Source organism: Diadema antillarum, unplaced genomic scaffold (genome assembly GCF_040938485.1).
Source record: "Diadema antillarum isolate AM-2024a unplaced genomic scaffold, OU_Dant_1.0 scf00000017, whole genome shotgun sequence".
NCBI lineage: Eukaryota > Metazoa > Echinodermata > Echinoidea > Diadematoida > Diadematidae > Diadema > Diadema antillarum.
The window spans coordinates 6220429-6242471 of record NW_027270906.1 but is presented as its reverse complement, the minus strand read 5'-3'; the positions used below and the strand labels follow the sequence as shown (position 1 = coordinate 6242471).

Genomic DNA, 22043 nt, shown 5'->3' with positions numbered 1-22043 from the left:
GTATGGAAATCCAATGCAATGTAGACTACAGCATCACAAAACTGTGTTTAACTGTAAACTGTGTGTTGTGTATACAGATTTTCATTGTTTCAATACACGCGAGATCCAAATCAACACTAAAATTTGTCTGTCTGTGCAAAACCCATCAGAATGTACCGTCATGATTTCATTCCACCTGGAAAACCTGTACGAACTCACTGAATTTCCTCTACATTGCATTTCTTCTTAAAATGTCCTGCACAATCACAGATAGGCAACAGCTAATTAACAACAACAGAATTACCGCGATACCTTCACTTTGCGAACATGATTTGAAAAGCTTGGGCTCAGAATGCGACTACAGTGTACCTTACTGGCCTGGGTCAATCAAAGGAGAGCTTTTGCCACTATTAATTGCCTTTATACTTTCTGCCAGTCAAAGCTGCTTCATTAAGCATTATTGGGGGGGGGGGGGGTGGTCAGGTAACTACTGAGTACAGTAATGCCTACAGGCTGCAAGCTACAAGGTCATCAGAGTGATGATCACATTTCAAAGAAATACAGGACCTGCTCTGTGAGCTTAACATATATAAAGGGTTTCATCTCTGCAAATATCATGACTGAGTCGATTCAATTTTAGTAAAATTGCTATAATTACATTTACAATTATTCAAATAATATATATATACTTATATATTTAACATAACAATCTACAGGATCATTACCCAATTCTAACAAACTTTAAACAGCCCTTCCAAAACTGTATAATCACTACAAATACCTGACAGGGAATATTACGTTTCAGTTGTGGCAGATATAATGTAAGCAAAAGTAATTCCTGTAGGGCTCATTCTTTGAATATTGCGGTCTGTTGAAAAGTAGCCGGGGCTACACTACAGGTACTGCGTCTGGAAACAAACACTTTGATACCACGACCACTGTAAGTGCTCATGTGGGTGTAGATACAGTGTACAAATGTATGTACCAATCCCCGGGGGATGGGCTGCAACACACGGACCAAGTGGGGGGGGGGGGGGCAGGATGCTATTAGAACACATCTCGTACATCAGACATTGGTACACTGACGACATGCCGTGAACATGGGAGCATGTCCATTGGGGCCTTCATACACACTGCATCTGGTTTTATCCAAGCTGGTGATAAAAGTCTCGGGCATCATCTTCAGTCAACCATGCTCCAAAATTAGATAATAATTTCTGGGTTTTTTTTCTTCATTTCCAAGAGTGAGAGAAAGAGTAATGGAGCATGTTTCAACCCAAAGCATCTTGCCGTCACACTCTGCAGCATGGGACAACAAAACCACTCTACAATTGCTCTCAAGTAAGTGTTCTATAATAAATTACACTCTGCATAAAACCCCACCAAATATAACAACTAAGAAAGAAAGAACAAAAGAAACCAACCCCCAAACCAAGCAAAGTGTGCTATCATAGCCATTCATTGCCATGGAAACTGATCAAAACAATCTCATCTGGCCACAATATCTGTGAACAATATTGTTGGTAACCATGCCCTTTCCATGGCAGTTGAAAACCATCCCTCTCAACTACAAGTGAACCATCTAATCTTTGGGTCAGTAACCACTGACTCTATGATGTTAACGACCTGGGGGGTGTTTCATAAAGCTGTTCGTAAAGTTACGAACGACTTACGAGCGATTGGGGATCAGTTCTTGTACTGAATTATGGAAATTCTGATAAGTATAGCATATCAGAACTGATCATCAGTCGCTCGTATTAAAGTTGTTCGTAACTTTATGAACAGCTTTATGAAACAGGGCCCTGCAGGTAGCATGGGGATACCACAAAGTGGGAAGGCTGGTCTGGCTTGGATGTATTCAAGAATCCCCGTAACGAATTGTGTACAGCTTCATCAATGATCTCTATGTAAATACACACACATCCGAAGAATCTCAACAAGAGTCGGCCGTTATCGACGAGTGTACACTTGCAATGGACATATTTGCTGACCGGTGCTATTGATGATTTTTTTCAAAGGTACCTCAGTGGGGTAGCAAATGAATTGGACCACACGTTACTTCTCATGCTTCAGTGTCTCTACGCTGTCACTGGTAGAGGGGTGCAAACTACTCCACGTGCTCCAGCAAGCAAATAAGTTGGATGCATTTGTAACTTCAATGATAAAACACTAAAACAGCACTCTCTTTCTACCCCCCCCCCCTTCACACCTGAAGAATCACTGACATAGATAATCTCAATCTGAATAGACCAACTTCCACTGAACAGAGATTCTTAAAAACTGAAAACATTAAAACATAAAGAGTCCAGATGAAGTTAGCTGCTGCACTGACTTCTATTCATACACATGAAAGTTAGACAAATATCCAATAAATCTTTTTTTTTAAAGAGTTTTTTGTCATTTTTGTTCTTTTCGGTAGATAGGATATGACCGTAAATGCTTGGCTGACACAAAAAAGACTTTGCAACCGATAGAGAATATGTTAAAATAGATGTATCTATCTATGCTTCGTATGTACAGTGCTTTAAAGCATTCATGCAGGGAGGGTGAGTAGAATGTTTTGCAATGATAAATCCCTGATAGACATATAAACATTGCATGATAAAAGCCATGCAGGAATTAAGGTATTAAAGCTGCTTATTTTTTTTCTTCTAGGAGGCAACTCAACTGTAACATAATACAGAGCAGTCACAGCCCACATCGAACCAAGCTAAGATCTTGACACACGAATGACTCGACAGTGTGCCATCATACAGAAGCACTACAGCATGTTAGTGAATGAAATGAAAGTTAAAATGGTGTCATGAATAACTTATTGAATGAAAAAGAGAAAAGTCACGCCACCTGTGATTCAAACACAAGCGTAATTCCAATGACAAACTCTCCAAGTGGAATCAGACGTTGCGACGCTTCTGTGAAAAGCTTTGACGAGTCCTCGCGATAAAGCCGTACAGTTCTCGCAAGAACTCTCTGTCTCCTTGAAGCTCTCGCTAATTCCCTGATCATGATACTGCTTCTTGGCATTAACCCATTGAGGACGAGCTGCTTTTGCTATAACAGTCATTACCCATAGACACCTGCCCAAGTATACTCAGGACTAGTCTTCAACGGGTCAAACGGATGGCAGCAACCCAACGGAATCCTCCGATGATTTAGTATAATTCCTCTATCTCCCTACCCCCATCACAAAAAAGAGGGGAAAAAATTATGATCACAAAATTATATGCCTGTGCATATTACATGTTCCCCACATGCAAGGCCATGTCTGGCATATTGCGTGTAAGCTGTGCTCTAACTGGACAAGGGACACTGCTGCATTTACTTGACGATCACGTTTTGAACTTGTATGGTTCAAGTCATCAAATGTTTAGGTGGTGTATCGCCAAAGACGTCCATGTGTCCACAACTGATGATCTCCTCTTCCTGGGTCAAGCTGAATACATCAGGAAATAAAGTTCATTCACCCAATATATGTAATCAAAGATGTATTTCATATTTTGCAAGTCTTTCTTTTGCAGAGAGAATCACACGACCACGTATGCAATATCTATCCTAAACCCAATCCGCGACTGGCCGAAATGATGCCACAGTCGCAGGCGACACGTAAGCGAACTAAGTCTCGTAATGGTCGTCCACTGATGATATCGCGCCGCAGTGAGGAAATCACCAGGGCAGTCAGTCCATGGGCAGGGGACAGAAGGGGCTCTTATTCCTGGCCGAAGCCTTCTGTCTCTTCAATGGCAAATGTCAGCTTCTCCACCAGCTGTTCGTAGCTCTTGTACGGGGGTAGATCCAGACGGTTGAAGCTGTGGGGGAAATTGAAGGAGGTGAGACAACAATCTGAGGATTCACTTGCGGGCAATCAACACAATTCAGAATTGAGGCCACCATATGCTTGTCTAGGGGAGCAAAAACAGCCAGATGCAATATGAGAACAATACAGCAACATTTATATGTTAACAGCTGCACAATCATGTACGTTATGAATAACTGATTTCATGCTCACTAAATAGTACCCTTCCAGAAAACTGCAATCACTTTACAAAACTTTGCAAAAAATTGCATAAAACAATCTACACTTACAGTTCCCTTTTTTTCTGGAGTACATCGTAGCCTTTACCATTTACACTGTAACTGAAATTACATGACTACTTGAAGGCCTATTTATGCTATTGGCTTCAACAAGGATTTGATATGCTCTCATCTCACAGTGCAATTAGTTATCTTTCTTTGGACAGAAAAGTCTTTCAAAAGAGACATGAACCTCTAAAGATACACTATAATGAGCTGCGTACAAGGCAGCAGCTCAACCAGTGGGCTAAAGTAGACGACAGAAAAGGGAGGATGAGCACAAGAAATTCTTGGACTTTAAATCTCTGCTCACAAACCCTGTCTTGACAACTGATGACAAGCAGGCTTGCATCAGCACTGCCAAGGCTGGGGGCAAACGTACCAGGTGTGACTCCGTGGTAGCCAGGTCTCCTTGCCAACCTTCTCAATGCAGAACTTCTGAGGACCGTTGCTCCCTGAAAGGTGAGAAGGAACAACACAAATAATCAGCAACAAGATACACCACAGTCCAAATAGCAACCAGTTGCACAGATACGAAAGTAAAGAATAAATGATGGCAGCCAACAACCTACGATACAAGTATATTCTCTGGCGAAATATTTTTAACATCTAAGGGATACAGTTCAATATGCAGAATAGAGAAGTATGTGTTGGGACTGGTTCTGTTTCATTTTTTTTTCCCCTAATGGACTGAAACCAAGACTATTGCTTCAAAAATAGAATGGAACAAAGAAGTGGGAAGGAGGAAAGGGTGTGCTCACAAGGGATTTGATTTATCAGCTTCAAGAGCATACTCTCATGTCATTCAGTTTGCTCGGTTCAAGCTCATATCTGAGCACTGCCCTTGAGTTGCTATCTATATATACTTAAATCAGTGGCCAATATTCTTCAAGATGGAAGCTGTCTACAAAATAAATCTTAAACCACTGAGGATGAGTCCCGAGTATACTCGAGCAAGTGTCTATGGAAAATGCATGTTGTAGCAAAATAAGTCCGTCCTCAATGGGTGAAGGAGCTGTTTTAGCAGTTCCACTTTGCAACAATATAAGAGTAATCAGTATTTTTCAGACTACTGACTCTCCACTTTCCTTCTGAACCAAGTTACTAAATATATAAATGAATTTTAGAAGGGATACATTGCACACAACATCTAAACTCTAAAATGTATCACACAATAACATCTAGTACATTAAAAATGCACTGCACAAAGAGTGCATCACTAATGATCATCCCAATCAGAATAAGAGAATCACTGGTGGGACAGGACTAAAGAGGCGGACTCACCCATGAGCTCCGTGAATCCTCCGACGGGCAGCCGGCACGTGCCCGTGACGAACTGCAGCAGCCGCGCCCGCTTCTCGTTGTCCATCTCGCGCACGGCGCGCCAGAACCACTGCACCTGCTTGCTCTCCCGCGTGTAGTGGCGGTAGATGGTGTGCCGGTACCAGTCGTCCACGTCAAACTCCTGCATCCCACATAGCATCAGCTGGGGAGGGGGGAGAGATTGGGGGAGAGATTGGGGGAGAGATGTAAGAGTGGGTGTGTCAAGGGATGACATTTCACCAAGGAGGTTGAAGACATGGAGTTGTAACATTCTTATTCCCTTTGATCCCATGTTTGATGCTGCCACTCAAAAATATATGAAGTATATGCCAAACCGGAGATGCACCAGAGATAGAAAGACAATGGATTCATAGGTCATTGCATAATTACCAGCCACTCTCTAAGGAAGATATGTCTCCATATAGGATATGCCATATCCTATATGGGGATGTCTTTATGATGGTAATTACTTTTCGCTGTCCCTTCTTATAAAAGATGAGCTGGGCATAATGGTACAGACACAGGGATGTGTGAATAGAAATTGCACAAAGATTGATGACATGAAATCAAAATTACTTGCCCTTACACATCTTTACACTAATCTAACATATAATTGAATAAATGACCATACTTGAAGATGATACCAAATCAGTTTCAGCTGTCGTAAATAAAATGATAAAATCGGCTTTGCAGTGAGGGTACAGTTTCGGATACAGTCACATACAGCTCATATTTACATTTTTGCACATATTTCTGAACAGGATTTACTTTTGTGTCTTATGCTTTAACGTTAGGTGAAATTTCCTTTCGTTTCATTTGATAGATAAACATGCAAAATATAACCGACATTACGTTAGCGTTCACAATGAATCTTCAGATTGCTCAGAAAGACAGTGGCACTCAAGAATGCTATGGTACACAAAAAAATAAAGGCAGTATTCATTTTCATGTTCTCGGTGATTGAAGCAGAGTGTGAACTGGTCCAGGAATCCGTTATCTCACCTCTAGCTCCCTCTCATCAAAGTACTGGAGCCACTGGAGGGGTACCACCTCGTTCATGCCTTCCAGGAAAGCCTTGGTCTGCTCCTCGATGCCCCGGTTGAAACGGAACTGGGTCATCAGGCTGGTGGGCCGATGAAAAACAAAACTTAGTCACACTCATTTCACAATATCAACCTTTCAACCTTGTGAAATATCAATATTTTCAATCAACTGTCAGGGGGATTTGGGCAGATGATAAACAAAAAGCTGTTTTAACTTTAGGGTTAGAAACGCCTTCCTGAAACGCCAAAAGAAGGGTGATCTCAAACGTGTTTGAGCCAGAAATGTAAAAGTCTTAGCCTTCTCTTCATGACAAAGTATTACTACAAATTTAATCATCAAAGTAATACAGGCTTCACGCTGGGGAAGGGTCTGTGATCACTACAAACTTTATGGCATGCTATGACAAATAGAGTATTAAAGGTGCATGGTCCCGGTGTTTTAGTCAAATGCGTACGTGGGCGCACGGCGCATGTTTCCTATAGAGACCTACGCTATCCACTCCTCTTTAGCGCTTACGCTTTGGCCCACTTCCCCGAGTCCGAAGAAGTCCGATTGACTGTAGTCAGTGGTGCGATCACAGTTCGGCTCATGATTCGGCCGACGGGGATGACAGCTTTAGCAAACTTCTTTTGTGATGTCATAATAAGAAGCACATATGCACGCACCCTTGCATTACTACAAACTGCGCGTTGCGCAGAGAAAGCAACGAAGGCAACGTCACTTCGCAACACCTACGCACTTTACTCTTGATGACAGCTCAACTTCGGTAATCTTCGTATCAATGCCAACGGTGATCGGCAGTATCATCAACAGCGCCCTCTACACTACCGGGACTATGCCCCTTTAAGCTGAACTACAGCATGAAGGGTCATGATGAATATGGCTGCTTTCATCTCTTCCAGCTTACCAATCCATCACTCAATCAGCATGAGCTGAGAAGCTACTTTCATAACCTTCCATTAACAATAAAAAACAGAAGCGATACCCTTAAATAAATCATGCCAATCCACTTCAATGCTCAAGGTAATATAAAATGAGTATAAATGAAGTGAAGGATTCTATCTATTTCCTTGAATGACACACTTGCTATTTCTGGATTGAGAAAATACTAAAAGCTGGGGTCAACATTTTCCCATTACTGAATAAGGGGCCTGCTTGGGGAAACAATATCGCCAGAGTGCTGCCATCTGAAGTCACCCTTGAGCCTGGAATCTAAATCGGGCTCATGGCTGGGGGGAAGTGAGTCACTTCGAAACTTTAAGCCAGGCATGATAGTGGTGTGAACATGACCTCCTTCAAACCCAATACCTGTTACTGCCTCATTCACTCCAAGGATTTGGCAAGTGGCTCCAAAGGGCAGTCGGTGTTTGGCAGGACTTACTACAGTACCATATAACTGACTCATTTCAAAACTCACTCTCCTCCATTTACTATTCTAATGTGCGTAAGGGTGCCAAATTCCAAGCTCATTCAGATCACGTTAAACAACTTTCAGCATGATTGATTCATACAACAAAAAAGAACAAAAAATAAATGTTGTTTCACTACAACATCCCCCTGAAAATTATAAAATTTAATTGAAGGCATCTCACAAAAATAAGCACTTTAATTCTATAAATAACTTTGGATGCCAATACAACAGAGTTCATGAAAAAAATACAAACATGTCATCAAGTATTCTGAATCTTTCATCTTTTCAGGGGTCTAATAAGTATATATTTGTGTGTGGATGAACACAAAATTCTTTTTGACATTAGAGTGATAATTCACACCATGCAAGACGATAGTAAGACTGCCACAAAAATTGAGAAAACCTACAGGAGTACATGTTATTCATTTTGTCCTTCATGAGATGGGCAATCACTGCACTATTTGGGCCGTAAACTCTTCAAACACTACCGTACATTCCACACATTTTGCGGGTTTTTTATTTTCACGAGTTTCGCAAATCGGGTGATATTCAAATATTTTAAGACAGGCAAAAATATCAATTCCGATCCCTACATGAATATGAAGTGCAAGTGTACATATCTCCATCCATTGCCGTACTCTATGATCGCAAATTTACCTAATTGTAAAATTGTCAGGAAATCCTGTTTCACACAAAAATTAGACTTGTGAAATATGAGGCATATACAGTAGGCCATTAGAATAGTTGACAAAAACTATCAACCATTCTACTCCACTTACTGTATATATTCTTCCTTGTTCTCCTCTGTGACCTCAATGTCCTTTCCTCCCTCCTTGAGCTCCACAGTCTCCACCTTGCCCAGGATCTCAAAGTCGGCCACAAACGTCATGTCCATGTCCAGTTCATCTATGTCATTATCCCTGGAAATGGAAACGTAAAATTGGACGTAAACAAAATGCTATTGATACCCATTCAAATACTCTGAAGCCATTAGTTTTCATGGATATAAGTACAAACGCTGTGCCCCAATATGGCACAAGATTTCAAGGCAGCAAGTTGATTTTTTTCTATTTTTTCCCTTATTTGGCTACAATGAGAGAGCATAAATTTGTACAAAACTAATTCAAGGGAAATTATGCAATCTGGATTAACATTCATAGCTTATGGATTATCCATCTGGGCCCTGTTTTATGAAGAGTTATAATTGATTGTATAGTTAATTTCTATCATAAGTCTATGGCAGCCTGTGTGGTAAGGAAATTTATGATCCATCTTATCTTTTGATAGAACGGGGCCCAGGACTATAGTTCTGACCAATTTGATATGATCACATTCATGGGCAGAAATTCAGACAGCTCTGAATAATGACCCAATGACAAAGAAGTCATATCACTGAATTAAAAGTTGACAAATCTAAACAAGGTTTTTCTTCAGATGACAACTGTAACGAAGAAACGAGGACTTTGGACTGGGGGATGTCTAACCACAGCGAGACTCACTTGATCCACACCAGCGAGTTATAGAACTCGGGGTCTATACTCTCCAGGTCACGCAGCGTGAGGGGCTTGTTGAGCATACGCTTGTAGAATGGCATCGTGAATCCGCTGTAGATGAACTTGCCGTGGTAGAGGGCCTATTGAAGAATTGAGAGTTACACAGAACAGGAGAGAATGAGTGCTTCAATTACTGACAGACAGCAAAGGAAGATTCAACTCCAGAGGGCCTAGGCTTACTGAGTACATAACACAGCTAACTCCACACATTCTCTAATCTCCTACAAAGTAGGTAGACATCAATTGTTCTTCAAATACGGAATGCCGTCTTTTCTTTGTTTAGAGCAGTAATGAAATTGTCATTCCGAACAGCGGTATAATGTTTTGCAACCAAAGGGCATATATGTCCTTAATAATCCATTGCTTAACAACACACCTTTTTTTCTTTTTTCTTTCTGCTGCAGTTTCACGTTGCATGAAAAACACAAAAATTTCCATTCTGCGAAAATTTCCTTTTTCACAGTAATTTCCCCAAGTGGCAAGTGGATAAGATGCCCTACTTTCTCAAACAGATTTCATCACTAAACTCAAAGAAGAGAAGCATCAACCAATTATAATACAAGTCCTGAAACCAGTTCCATGACATTTGCTCCAGCAACAATTGCTCCCATAAAATATTTGCATGCTAAGCCAAACATAAATTCTACCCTCAAACATAACCCTAACCCTAATCCTAATCCTCACATCAAACTAAACCTAAAACCCTATCAAAACTCTAACTCTAACCCTAAGTCCTTGGAGAAAATAAGACCGGAGCAATTGTTGCAGGAGCAAATGTTGTGTCACCCCTAAAGCTACATTATTTTATTTTTAAAAATTTTCCCTATATCACCACTCACCATGGCGATGAACCTCCCAACGAAGCGGAAGTACTGGAGATGGTCGGGGTTGACGGAGGAGGCGGGGTTGATTTGCAGACAGTAGTTGGTCTTGTTGGCATACTCAAAGAGGCAGTACATTGGGTTCAGGACCTCGTGGGACAACATGAAGAACCATTCCCTGGTGGAAGGCACATATAATAATAATAATAATAATACATCAATTTATAAAGCGCAAAACCTATAGACATATATTCTTCTGTGCTGCAAAAGCTTCTGATGTGCTTGATAATAATGAACAGTTAAACGAAAAGATGTGTTTTGAGCCGCGATTTAAAGACTGCTACGGTTGGGGATTTCCGGACTTCTAATGGTAGATCATTCCAGAGTTTGGGAGCTGCACAGGCAAATGCTCTGTCTCCTAGTGTTACTTTTGTTTTACATGTTGGAATTTTTAAGAGCAGAGTGTCCTCAGAACTGCGCAAATTGTGAGTGTGTAAATGAGGTTTGAATACTAATAATTCGGATATGTACCTGGGGGCTTGACCGATGAGTGACTTATATACAATCAACAAAATCTTAAACAATGTTCATTTACGAATCGGAAGCCAGTGTAAGTCTTTCAGAAGAGGAGTAATCCTTGAGAACCTAGGTTTGTTACAGATAAGCCTTGCGCAGGAGTTTTGGACTCACTGCAGGCACCCAACTTGAGAATGGAGATGCAGACGGAGGAGGCACAAATCATAATACAACATCTCAAAAGTACTGAAATTGAGTAACTGATATTTAAGATGTGACCATTGAATATTGAGCAATTTAGTCAAAACGTATCTCAATCGAATACTGCTGATCATGCGATTGTGACATTGCTAGCACTGACCTCCTGATCTTGGGGGTGGAGGGCCATGAGCGGCAGTTACTAATTCTTTTTTTTTTTTTTTGGGGGGGGGGGGGGGGGAGAATTTTCTATGACTCAGCTGAGAAAAAATCAACCAATTACACATCTTAGAAAGACTGAAATTTAATCTTTCCAACAAATTACAAACATAGCTCACTGTTCTTTTTCCTGCACAAATTGCAGATTTCTACAAAAGCAACAGTTGACACATTATTAACATTAGCATAACTTCCAACGGACAAAACCAAAGAAAAGAAAAATATCAAATTTTGATTTTTGTGCTGCTACTAATGTGTGTAGAGTTTCACACCTGCTAAATTTAATGCATTTTTGATACTGCGGTGTAGGACAAAAGTTTTGAAGCGACCCCTTCTGCACCTCCACTCTCTCACCTTGCCACACCTCCGTAATCCAGACCCTCCTCTCCTCTGAAGATGATGTAAAAGTTCGCCTCCCTTAAGTCGTAAGCCTGTAATCTCATGATCTGAAGGAGGGGGGGGTGTGGGGGGATGGGAAGTGGGGAGAATTAGTGCGAATGCACTGTTATATAATCACAACTGAAGAGACATTTAGCGACCTGCTTCATAGAACTGTTTGTAATCGTCATAAATTGTAATCAATTGCAGTCACTGCGGCAACAGTGTCAATGCTTACATCTGATTGGTTGTTTCCTGGATGTTGCCATGGAGACTATACTACTGTAGCTCACAAATAATTGCAAGTTTATTTATATAAAGTGGGGCCCATCTATTGCAAGTTTACATCATGTCAATATTTCCATCAGACTTGTCACAAAGACTTAGTCTAATGCTACTCTCAGAAGGTAAGCATTAGATTAGAGCAATCACAATGGTGAAACATCGGGGGGGATTTCATGGAGCAGGTTATGATGGCTTTTCATACATGTAATAATGCAAATCATTCTACCCGTTTCTGTCAGATTTGGAATGCATTAAAAAAAAAATGTTCTTCAATAATTTAACAACAATCAAGGCAACAAGAAAAAAAAATACAGAAGGTTGCATTGACCAGCCATTCAATTCATCAAAAGGACACAACAGGCAAAGGAAGTCCATCTACAATGTAAATGTGCACAGATATGGGTCATACTCATGTTGAAAACAATACTACTACTACACGCCTCTCGACTTATCAAAACTGTACATTCAATGATAGCTTTAACACTGCTTTAGTGTACCGCACACTGTCCCCAGGGGTGGCAATACCTTGTACTGTATCTCAAGTTCATGACTTCTAAGGAGAGCAATGAAACTTTGCATTTTTGCAACATTTTTGCAAAATAACATTAATAATGACATCAAACAATGCAGAAACATTGTTTTGGCTTACACTGTACTGCTTTAAAATTCATACCATTTTTTCTTTTGTGTTAAGAAATGAGTTTGGAGGTTTTCCAATAAATGCCAATTGAGATAAGAGGTCTGGTCATTCCAAGAAAGACATGCTCAACTCTACACAGTACTAGTAGTATTGCAACTGATTTACAAATAGCCCTTCATTGATGTAAGTAAGCACCACTTAATAAGTGTTCAAGAAGTACCCATGATAAAAAATCAAGGGCATACATACTCTGGTTGGATTCGGACCAGCGATCTCCCGATTACCAGACAGGCGTCGTATCCTGCAGGTACTGCATATTTATTTACGCTGATGAAGGGCAATTTGTCAATCAGTTGTAATATAAACAACTTAACACAAATTCATTAATATGAATAACTTGTAGTATGATGCCTGGATCTCAAGTCTAGCTTGCAACATGATTCCAGTCTTCTCTTCTTTATACAGCTGTTACTTCAATTCCCTTCCTCCTACAGGGAAACATGATTTGTTATTTCTTCTCTAACCACAGGAAGCTAGAAGTAATGTGAGTGGTGGGAGTCATGGCACTGCAGCGGCTCAAGTGATCAGGAAAGACATTACCAAAAGGTAATGTTTGTGACAGGATTGCAACGACAGACCTCCAGCCATTTCGATTTGTGTGTGTGTGTGTGTGATTAGAAGAGCAATGTTATACACAGGTGAGAGTGCATTCATAGAAATGCAGCACACTCTAAGGTGTTTACAGTGGTACAACACATATGACATTGTGAATACCCAAGAGTGTACTGCTTCTTCACTTTATAAACAACAAAGATATAAAACCTGTGCATTATTGTTTTATAAAATGGATTTTTGACCTAAGCTACAGTATCAGCTGCTAAGACTTTGCAAAGCAAAGCAATGGGGCCACTCTTCAATGGGCCAAGCAAACAGTGCGATTCAAAGCTTGGGTTCATGCCGCGTGCACAGCTATCTGCACAGAGGGATAAGTAATCTGCCACAGGATAACACGCAGCGCAATTATGCTCTTTGTTCTGCACTCACATGCTCACACGACTCATTTCCGAGCTCCTGAATTGCTCCATTCTTTGAACTCATTTTATAATTTGCAATGATATGCATGCTCCTTACCTGATGGAAGGAATCTTCAAACAGAGTGTTCCTAGATACGCTGATCTTGACGTGGCTTGGCAGTGCGTTGATCTGACATAGATAGCGGAACTGACCCAGTTTCCACCTAAAACTCCTCTCGTATGCAATGGGGACACCAAAGGCTCCCTTCGGCCTGCACAACGAAAGAAACACAGCTCAAATCAGAACATGATCCTACAAAATGGTCAACTTTGGAAAGCTGCATGGTGAGAAGCATACAGGCTTTGTTTTGATAATCTATTCAGAGAAAGTTTCTAAGAACATAGTCGGGGCAAACTTATGAAAAGCATAATGAGCATAACATTTTCATATTACATGACTGCTTAACTGGTCAAATCAAAATAGTATTCATTTAAGAACACATAATCCATTACTACCATCATCATCAAATATCATTCTAAACACCATAACCATATCCAACATCATCACCATTATCTTCATTATCATTTTCATCATCAACACAATTACTACCATCAGCTTCATAATTCTCTTATCATCATCGTCATCATCATCATCATCATCATCATCATCACCATCATCATCATCATTCATCATCATCATCATAACAATCACCATCATCATCATCATCATCATCATCATCATCATCACCATCGTCATCATCATTCATCACCATCATCATAACAATCACCATCATCATCATCATCATCACCATCATCACCATCATCACCATCATCACCATCATCATCACAATTATCATCACCATCACCACCCTCACCATCATCACAGCCATCACCACCACCACCATCATCATCATCATCATTACCACCACCACCACCACCATCATCATCATCATGAAGGACATCATATACTCACCCCTTGGAGGCATTGGGCCGGGGATCGGTGAAAGTCGTTCGTCTGTTGTTGTGGTCCACAAAGTAGCGGACGCCCTCCTTGGTGTATCGGATCTCCCAGCCGTCGGGCAGGGGTGCCTCCTGCATGTTTGCCCTGCTTTGAAACAAGGGGGAAGAGAGACGAGCTCTTGTCATCTAAATGCCACTCATCAAACTTTGCTAGATGTGAGATGACTTACAGCTATGACCAAACTATATCCTGATTTATCCTTGATTTTTTTTTTTTTTTACCATCATCCCCTGGACCTATATGTCTACCAAGAAGTTGAAGCTAATGTCTGGGTTGGGTTTTTTTTTTTTGCCCTGCACTGAATTGGGTCTTTCTATCATTCAATAATTACCTAAAAAAACTCAGGTCATATGCGAACACAACCTATTTCCTTGTAGTACAAATATCATTTGCAAGTTAATCTTTCTACCCACTGGAGAAAAATCTTTAATCAGAGAAGGAATAGACCAATACCAACAGGTTGACATATTAGTAAACCCAATATGTATGGACAAAATGTGACCAGATATCAGGTCTATCAACATTTTGATTTTGGATCAGAGTTTCTTATGAATACTCTTTTGATTGCGATCTGCTACCACTTGGGGTCAACCTCATGAAGAATTATCTCTGTCTTTTATATTGGCATACAATAAGTTCAGCAATATGATAGTCAAACCATGCATATTACAATCAAAGTATGGTCTCCTCCTTAACTGGATTACTTTGTGGATTAAAAACTAATAAAATATTTGCATCATATGTCCTTAAGAAAGGAGACATGCATGGAAGAAACTACTGAAATCTCCACTTCCTTGAAGAAAATCTGTTTACATCATCTGTTCTTTTGCACAAAGACATGAACGGAAGAAAATATTGAAATCTACAAATTTTCGGAGCACAATACACCTCAAGACTAGAGCATAAAAGTAGTGAGAAGAAATGTGGGAGGGGGGAAAGAAAGAAGGGAGAGTGGAGAGGGAGGGAAAAAGGGAAATGATTCCAAGTCGGTGATACTAACCCCTGTGTCCTGGGGTCTTCCCATTGTGTTGTTCGATTCAGGTGATTGACAAAGTAGACTCGGCTGTGGGTATCCGTGCGCTTTTCTGTCGACACAGACAAACAAACAAACAAACAAACAAATCAAAAAGGCGCTCTTTACTCTATTCCTATGGACTGTCAAAATATTTGAACTCAGTCGGCCCAGGCATTGTTGATTGAGCTATGCACTATCAGTCTTCACATGTTACACAAATAATGAATGTTTATGAGTGCAATGGACAGAATATTTCATGAGATGAAAGATGAAATGATCCATTCAACAAGGCGCAGCCGAGTTGAGTGGATCAAAGATTTCATCATTCACCGAATTAAATATTCTGTCCATTACACGAATGAAAAGCATTTATTATTTGCTTTATATAACGCCTAAAATAGATCCTTGTCATTTGATGTTTTACTTATTCAAACACAAGAGAGAATCTGAGATCGAAAGAGTGCTCACTGAGTGCTTTATGCTATAGCGCGCTGTCGCTTACACACACTGCAAACACAAACCAGGCTCTCGGCGTGCATGCAATGGAGCAAATCGTATGGATCCAAAATTGCACAGTAAATGGAGCCAAAATTGCACGGATGATGACATCATAGTGAAATGAGACTAATGATTAATGTCAAACAACCAATCAAATGACAACGATCTATTTAGGCGTTATTTAATAACTTCTACACTACAAAGGAAAGAGATGATAACAGATTTTACTATCAATACAAGCACAGAAACTTAAGTCACTATTGAATGCTACGTTGTTTCACATAACAATTGAAATATATACTGATAGTACTGCTACTTCTACTTCTATTACTACATGTACTCTACTTCTACTACAACTTTTACTGCTAAAAAGAATTATTATTTTCTGATTTTGCACCTCTTGATCCTGTGAGGATGCTGACAGCATTACACATAAGCCTTCTTAATATGACATAGATGTCATAATGCAACATCAAAATTTGACCTGATTCCTTTTGTTGTTGTTGTTGTTGTTGCTGTTGTTAAATGCCCAAACAACATTTCTGGGCCACTGGATTATGGTTTGAGGTTGTAGAATTTTGACTTGATTGACTTCACTGTACAGAAACACGGTAGGTGTCAGGTCGGTCGGAATACAGAGTGGATCAAATAGCAGCACATCAAATCTCCCACCACTCCTAGAAAAATACAAACATTTCTCGTGTTCATTCAGAGCAGGATAGAGAGAAGCAGTATCTTGTGAATATCTTACCCCAGCCAGCTGGCAAAGGTCCCAACGGATCACTGGGGTCTACTCCTCCTGCGGCTTGCTGTAAAAGTGAAACAGAAGTCAATTCATTACCTGAGAATTAGTCTGACATTGCAATCCCACACACCCTTCCCAATGTTATTTATTTATTCATTTGTTGGCAATCTAGGCCTCATCTCACTTTAAAATATTTTGTTAATGTAACACATAGGGAAAACCAAACCAAACAAAAACCAAACAAAAATGCAAACAAAAACCAAACAAAAATGCAAACACAAATCTAAAAGAAGTTAAAAAGAAAATAAAACTAGAATAAAATCTCAAATTTACAATCTTAACTTACAGGCCCAGAAACATCTATGCTATTGTCTCACTGGATATATCAATAGAATTATGGGATCTCAAATTAAACCACAAGGGTTCTCCCACTCAAACCACTTTTTCAAAGCCAGCATTGCTTCACACACAACCTCATCATTTATTGACTATTGTGTTATGACCTCATACCCAGCACATTGTGTGTCAGTCATTGTTGGCTCAGAATAAAACCGTAGCTTCCAATCATCCACTTCCTCCTCCGTATTTTACCTTATAAAAAAATACCGCATGTCATGACATGGAGTTCTTAGTGAGTTGTTTCAGTTCCTTCACAGTCAGCATTTTCGTCTTGATGTGGAAGACGGTGAAAAGGTCTACGTGATATCAGTATCCATTTTCTACAATCACGTCGAGGACAGTATGTCTGTCTCCTTTTAGTGCTAACAACAGGCCGGTGGATGTGTCTCAATAGTGTAGATGAAGGCAATTCATTCACATAAAAGGAAATGTGCTTCAAGGCATGACATTAATCTTCCCATTGAAGGCAAGATATTCATCTTCCAAACATCCTTGGAGGGGGGGGGGGGGGGGGGGGGGGGGGGGGAAGCTACGCTACAACAGAGCCAAGTCAAATAATATCTGTGATAAGCAGTGAACTCTGCTTCCTCCCCTCCCCACCTCCAACTCCCCCCCCCCCCCCCCCCCCCCCCCCAATCCTCCTTCCTGCAAGCAATCTGCAGCATCAAGCGAACTTACCGGCAGGTAGAGACGCTGCTGCAGTTGCTGCATGGCAGATTGCTGGAGTTGTGCGTGCTGCACCTGCCACTGCTGGTAGCTGCGGACAGAGTCCACTGTGGGTCGTTGCCAGGTGGTGGTGCGGGTGTTGTGGTCGACATAGTATATTCTGCCCTGGGGATCTTTTCGCCGCTCCCATCTGATGCATCAGCAACAACATGAAAGAGATGACAAGAGAGATATCATAAATCTGCTTCCTGGAGCAGCTAACAAACTGGACATGATTTTCAGTGATGAAATTTCAAATGCCTTTTTACATTTTGAGATGAAAGAAAGATTTGCTCATCGTGGCCTGACACGACTCTTATGGCAAGCTGCAAAATTGCGAGATGAAGTGTATTCCTGTATCTGATTAAGTATGCTATACATGCAAAGACGTTCAGTGTCGTTCATAAACAGCTTCTGCATAACTTTGGCATTTCACAACCACGATCCCACTCAACACTGCAACACAGAAATAGTCATGGATCAGAGTGACCACTTTGATTGCATGACTAATTTGAAAATTGCTACAAAAAGGTCAGTCCAGTTTACCTTGTGTTGCCACGGTCTATGTCACAGCAAACTGACTGCAAATATCTTCAGTCAATGAAGGCTATTGCAAAGGTGAGGAAGGCTGCATACTCAACGGCATTAAAAAAAAAAAAAAAAAAAAAAAAATATATATATATATATATATATATATTTTTTTTTTTTTTTTTTCCCACCAGCCCCAATGGGCTTGGGCAAGTGCCATATACTCTTAGCGGGCAAGCAGTATCACTGATGTCCACATTAAATATCTGGATATCTCATTGGCCTATTCGCAGTGTGCAGACAATTGAAGCCACTGCACTGCCATGTTACCAGCACGTTTTCCAGCAGAGACTGTCGCCAAGATCACGCGATGTCGTGAGCTTCATACACAAGTGTATGGGCGATGTGCGTGATAAGATGGCGGCACGGTGGCTTCAAAATAATCGGCCTATGAGATATCCAGATATATCCTCTAGAGATCAGTGGCAAGCACCCATTTCATTAATCTACTCCAGCAGTAAGTTTTAATGGCAAGGGGGAGCATGGACATGTTGCAACCCTGCCGACTCACCCCGGCGGTAGTGGCTGGGGCCTCTCCCACGTTGTGGTCTGTGTGTTGTGGTCCACGTAGTATGGCCTACCGTGCTGGTCCAGTCTCATCTCCCAGCTAACAAAAAAAAAAAGTTGACACAACATTAATCAATTGCATACCACTGTGTGCTGACATCAAGTTATTTTCGCTCAAGAATATATATCATGTGATACGTGAATTGGAATTTTCATCCAGAATTCAAGAATTGTTCTACTTCTGATATTCTTCAGTTCACTAATGTAAGGAAAAACACATCTAAATTTGGCTCTATCTACAACAAAAATACTGAAGCTCAGTGAAATGTTTGACTCTTTGTCAAAGTGTTTATTGAAGATGACAATTACAAATGAACTGATACAATGACAGATATTTACAATATGTGTATTGTAAATATTGCCCCATTTTTCTCTCTCTTCTTTCTTTCTATAAAACAACAACAACAATATGTGTATAACCAGGGCTCCACACTAACTTTATTTTTGGTGGCCCAAAGGCAAACATCCGACCTTTTTTGGTGGCCCAATCAGGCCACCAAATTCTTCATTTCTGAAATTTTGGTGGCCAAACGTGCGTTTTTGGTGGCCCAACGTGCGTTTTTGGTGGCCCCGGGCCACCGGGCCACCATTAGTGTCGAGCCCTGGTGTAACTGATGACCAAATATCACAATGTATGAGCTTTCTCAGTTTGTATTTCATAATCTTGTCCAGCTGCTTTCTTATTTTCATCCATTTGTTGCATAATTACAGATGGATGCACAAAGGGCATAGGGAATCTATCTGTGGTGATATACCCTATAGAAATGTGGTTTATCATTATGATTATTACATGTGTGTCTGTATTTGAGACGTACTTTGAAGGAAGAGGTTGATTGTTGAGGTCCACACTCCTGCCCACAGGTGCCCCAGCACCCACAGGTCCGGCCCCCGGTGGAGCCCCAGTGGGTGCTCCTGCCGGCGGGGGCCCCGTTGAGGCCCCCGATGCGGCTCCTGGGGTGGCTGCTTGGGGCGGTGCGGCGGCTGCTGCGGTCCCCTGGGCTGCCCCTCCGGCTGTCCCTGCTGCTCCTGCTCCTGCTCCTGCTGCTGCTGCTGTTGTGGCGGCAGCAGTGGCTGCCACGGCTGGGGCCGCCCCAGGAACCTGGGGGAGGGGCCTATTGGCCATGCTGTTGGCTGTGGTAGTGGTGGATGTGCGGCTGGCGGCAGTGGTAGTGGTAGTGGACCGTGTGGATGCAGCTGCTGAGGATCTTGGAGCTGTAAGTCATACAGGTAGAGATTATTTACACAACTCACACTAAAGGCTAGCTGCAGCGTTTACTGCAAACACGTCATACATAGGCAATCATCATGTAGCTTGTCACAGATCAGATGCCTGTTTCAACAAAGCTTAGACAACTTCAACAAAAACCTGTTTCAACAAAGCTTAAACAACTTATCAAAAATAAAAAAAATATTGTCAAATACACTTTCTTAAATCAGGTAAATGACACATTTCCCCCTCTCCTCTTCCATGTCAGCTCCTTCTCCTGTTTACCCTCAATCTTCACACACACTGGAATATAACGCCTTTTCTCTCAGAGTTCTGACAAAAAAAAGAAATACGAACTTGATATGATGTAGAATATATGCTAATTCTTTCCCCTATTTCTTCAACGTGCCATGGAGGATTCACACTTAAAAAAGAATAACAAGAGACCCGCGGGTCTAGCGCTCACCTGAGTATCGCAAGTTCACCTTTCACGCAGTCACTAATCTAAATTATTCACAGCTCTACCAAAATTTGACCAGGCATTCTCAAGTAGAAGATGAAAATGTACAATAAGGGCCCAATTTTTTTAAGATTCCTTAATTTGGGGGGATTGGGGGCCCCCTGGGGCCCTCTGGGTGGGGCATGGTGCCCATTTTGATAAATTGAGATCCTGACCCCCTAGGGATGCTACCTGCCAAGTTTGACAAAAATCCATCATGAGGTTTTCAGGAAGAAGATGAAAATGTACAATTCAGGCCCCCATTTGGACCCTTCCAACCACCACCCCCCCCCCCCCCCCCCCTACCCAAGAGGGGCACCCCTGGATCTCCTATGAACAAACTTGAAACTACAGTCATTAATGTACTCACTCATAGTATTATCTCAGCTCTATATATAACTTCTGATTCTAGAGAAGATTTATAAAGATTCCTTCATTTGGGGGATTTGGGACCCCTGGGAGCCCCCTGGGTGGGGCATGGTGCCCATTTTAACAAATTGAGATCCTAACCCCCTAGGGATGCTACCTGCCAAGTTTGGTGAAAATAGGTCATGGGGTTCTCAAGAAGAAGATAAAAATGTACAATTTAGGCCCCATTAGGACCCCTCCTCACCCCCTCCCTCCCCTGGGTCCCAAGGGGGGCACCCCTGATTCTGCCATGAACAAACTTGAAACTACAGTCATCAATGTACTAACTCATAGTATTAACTTAGCTCTATCACTTCTGGTTCTAGAGAAGAAGATTTTTGCGGATATTCCTTAATTTTGGGGGGTTTGGGCCCCCTGGGGGCCCCCTGGGTGGGGCATGGTGCCCATTTTCACAAATTGATTTCCTAACCCCCTAGGGATGCTACCTGCCAAGTTTGGTGAAAATGGGTCATGGGGTTCTCAAGAAGACGATGAAAATGTACAATTTAGGCCCCATTAGAACCCTTCCCCACCCCCCTCCCTGGGTCCCAAGGGGGGCACCCCTGATTCTGCCATGAACAAACTTGAAACTACAGTCATCAATGTACTAACTCATAGTATTAACTTAGCTCTATCACTTCTGGTTCTAGAGAAGAAGATTTTTACAGATTCCTTAATTTTGGGGGGTTTGGGCCCCCCTGGGGGCCCCCTGGGTGGGGCATGGTGCCCATTTTAACAAATTGAGTTCCTAACCCCCTAGGGATGCTACCTGCCAAGTTTGATGAAAATCGGTCTTGGGGTTTTCAAGAAGAAGATGAAAATGTAAAAAGTTTACGCACGACGCACGACGGACGACGCACGACGGACGACGGACGACGGACGACGGACGACGCACGACGCACGACGCACGACGCACGACGCACGACGCACGACGGACGCC

At 41.5% G+C, this 22043-nt stretch overlaps 1 protein-coding gene across 2 annotated transcripts in view; it reads right to left on the bottom strand.

The window, feature by feature from the left end:
* Positions 1–3652: 3652 nt before the first annotated feature.
* Positions 3653–22043, bottom strand: part of LOC139727453 (NEDD4-like E3 ubiquitin-protein ligase WWP1) — a 72298-nt gene continuing 53907 nt past the window's right edge. The window contains exons 7-21 of one of the 2 annotated variants that reach the window (XM_071638421.1): positions 19805–20201; positions 18934–19029; positions 17808–17985; positions 16737–16794; positions 15473–15557; positions 14425–14559; positions 13570–13723; positions 11490–11581; positions 10221–10380; positions 9328–9461; positions 8608–8748; positions 6376–6496; positions 5335–5536; positions 4433–4505; positions 3653–3785 (exon numbers count right to left, since the gene is read on the bottom strand). In XM_071638421.1, the coding sequence (XP_071494522.1) occupies positions 3686–3785; positions 4433–4505; positions 5335–5536; positions 6376–6496; positions 8608–8748; positions 9328–9461; positions 10221–10380; positions 11490–11581; positions 13570–13723; positions 14425–14559; positions 15473–15557; positions 16737–16794; positions 17808–17985; positions 18934–19029; positions 19805–20201 (2126 nt within the window). In that variant the 3' untranslated portion in view covers positions 3653–3685. The remainder of the gene's footprint in view (positions 3786–4432; positions 4506–5334; positions 5537–6375; positions 6497–8607; positions 8749–9327; positions 9462–10220; positions 10381–11489; positions 11582–13569; positions 13724–14424; positions 14560–15472; positions 15558–16736; positions 16795–17807; positions 17986–18933; positions 19030–19804; positions 20202–22043) is intronic. The other variant, XM_071638430.1, reaches the window with a different exon arrangement.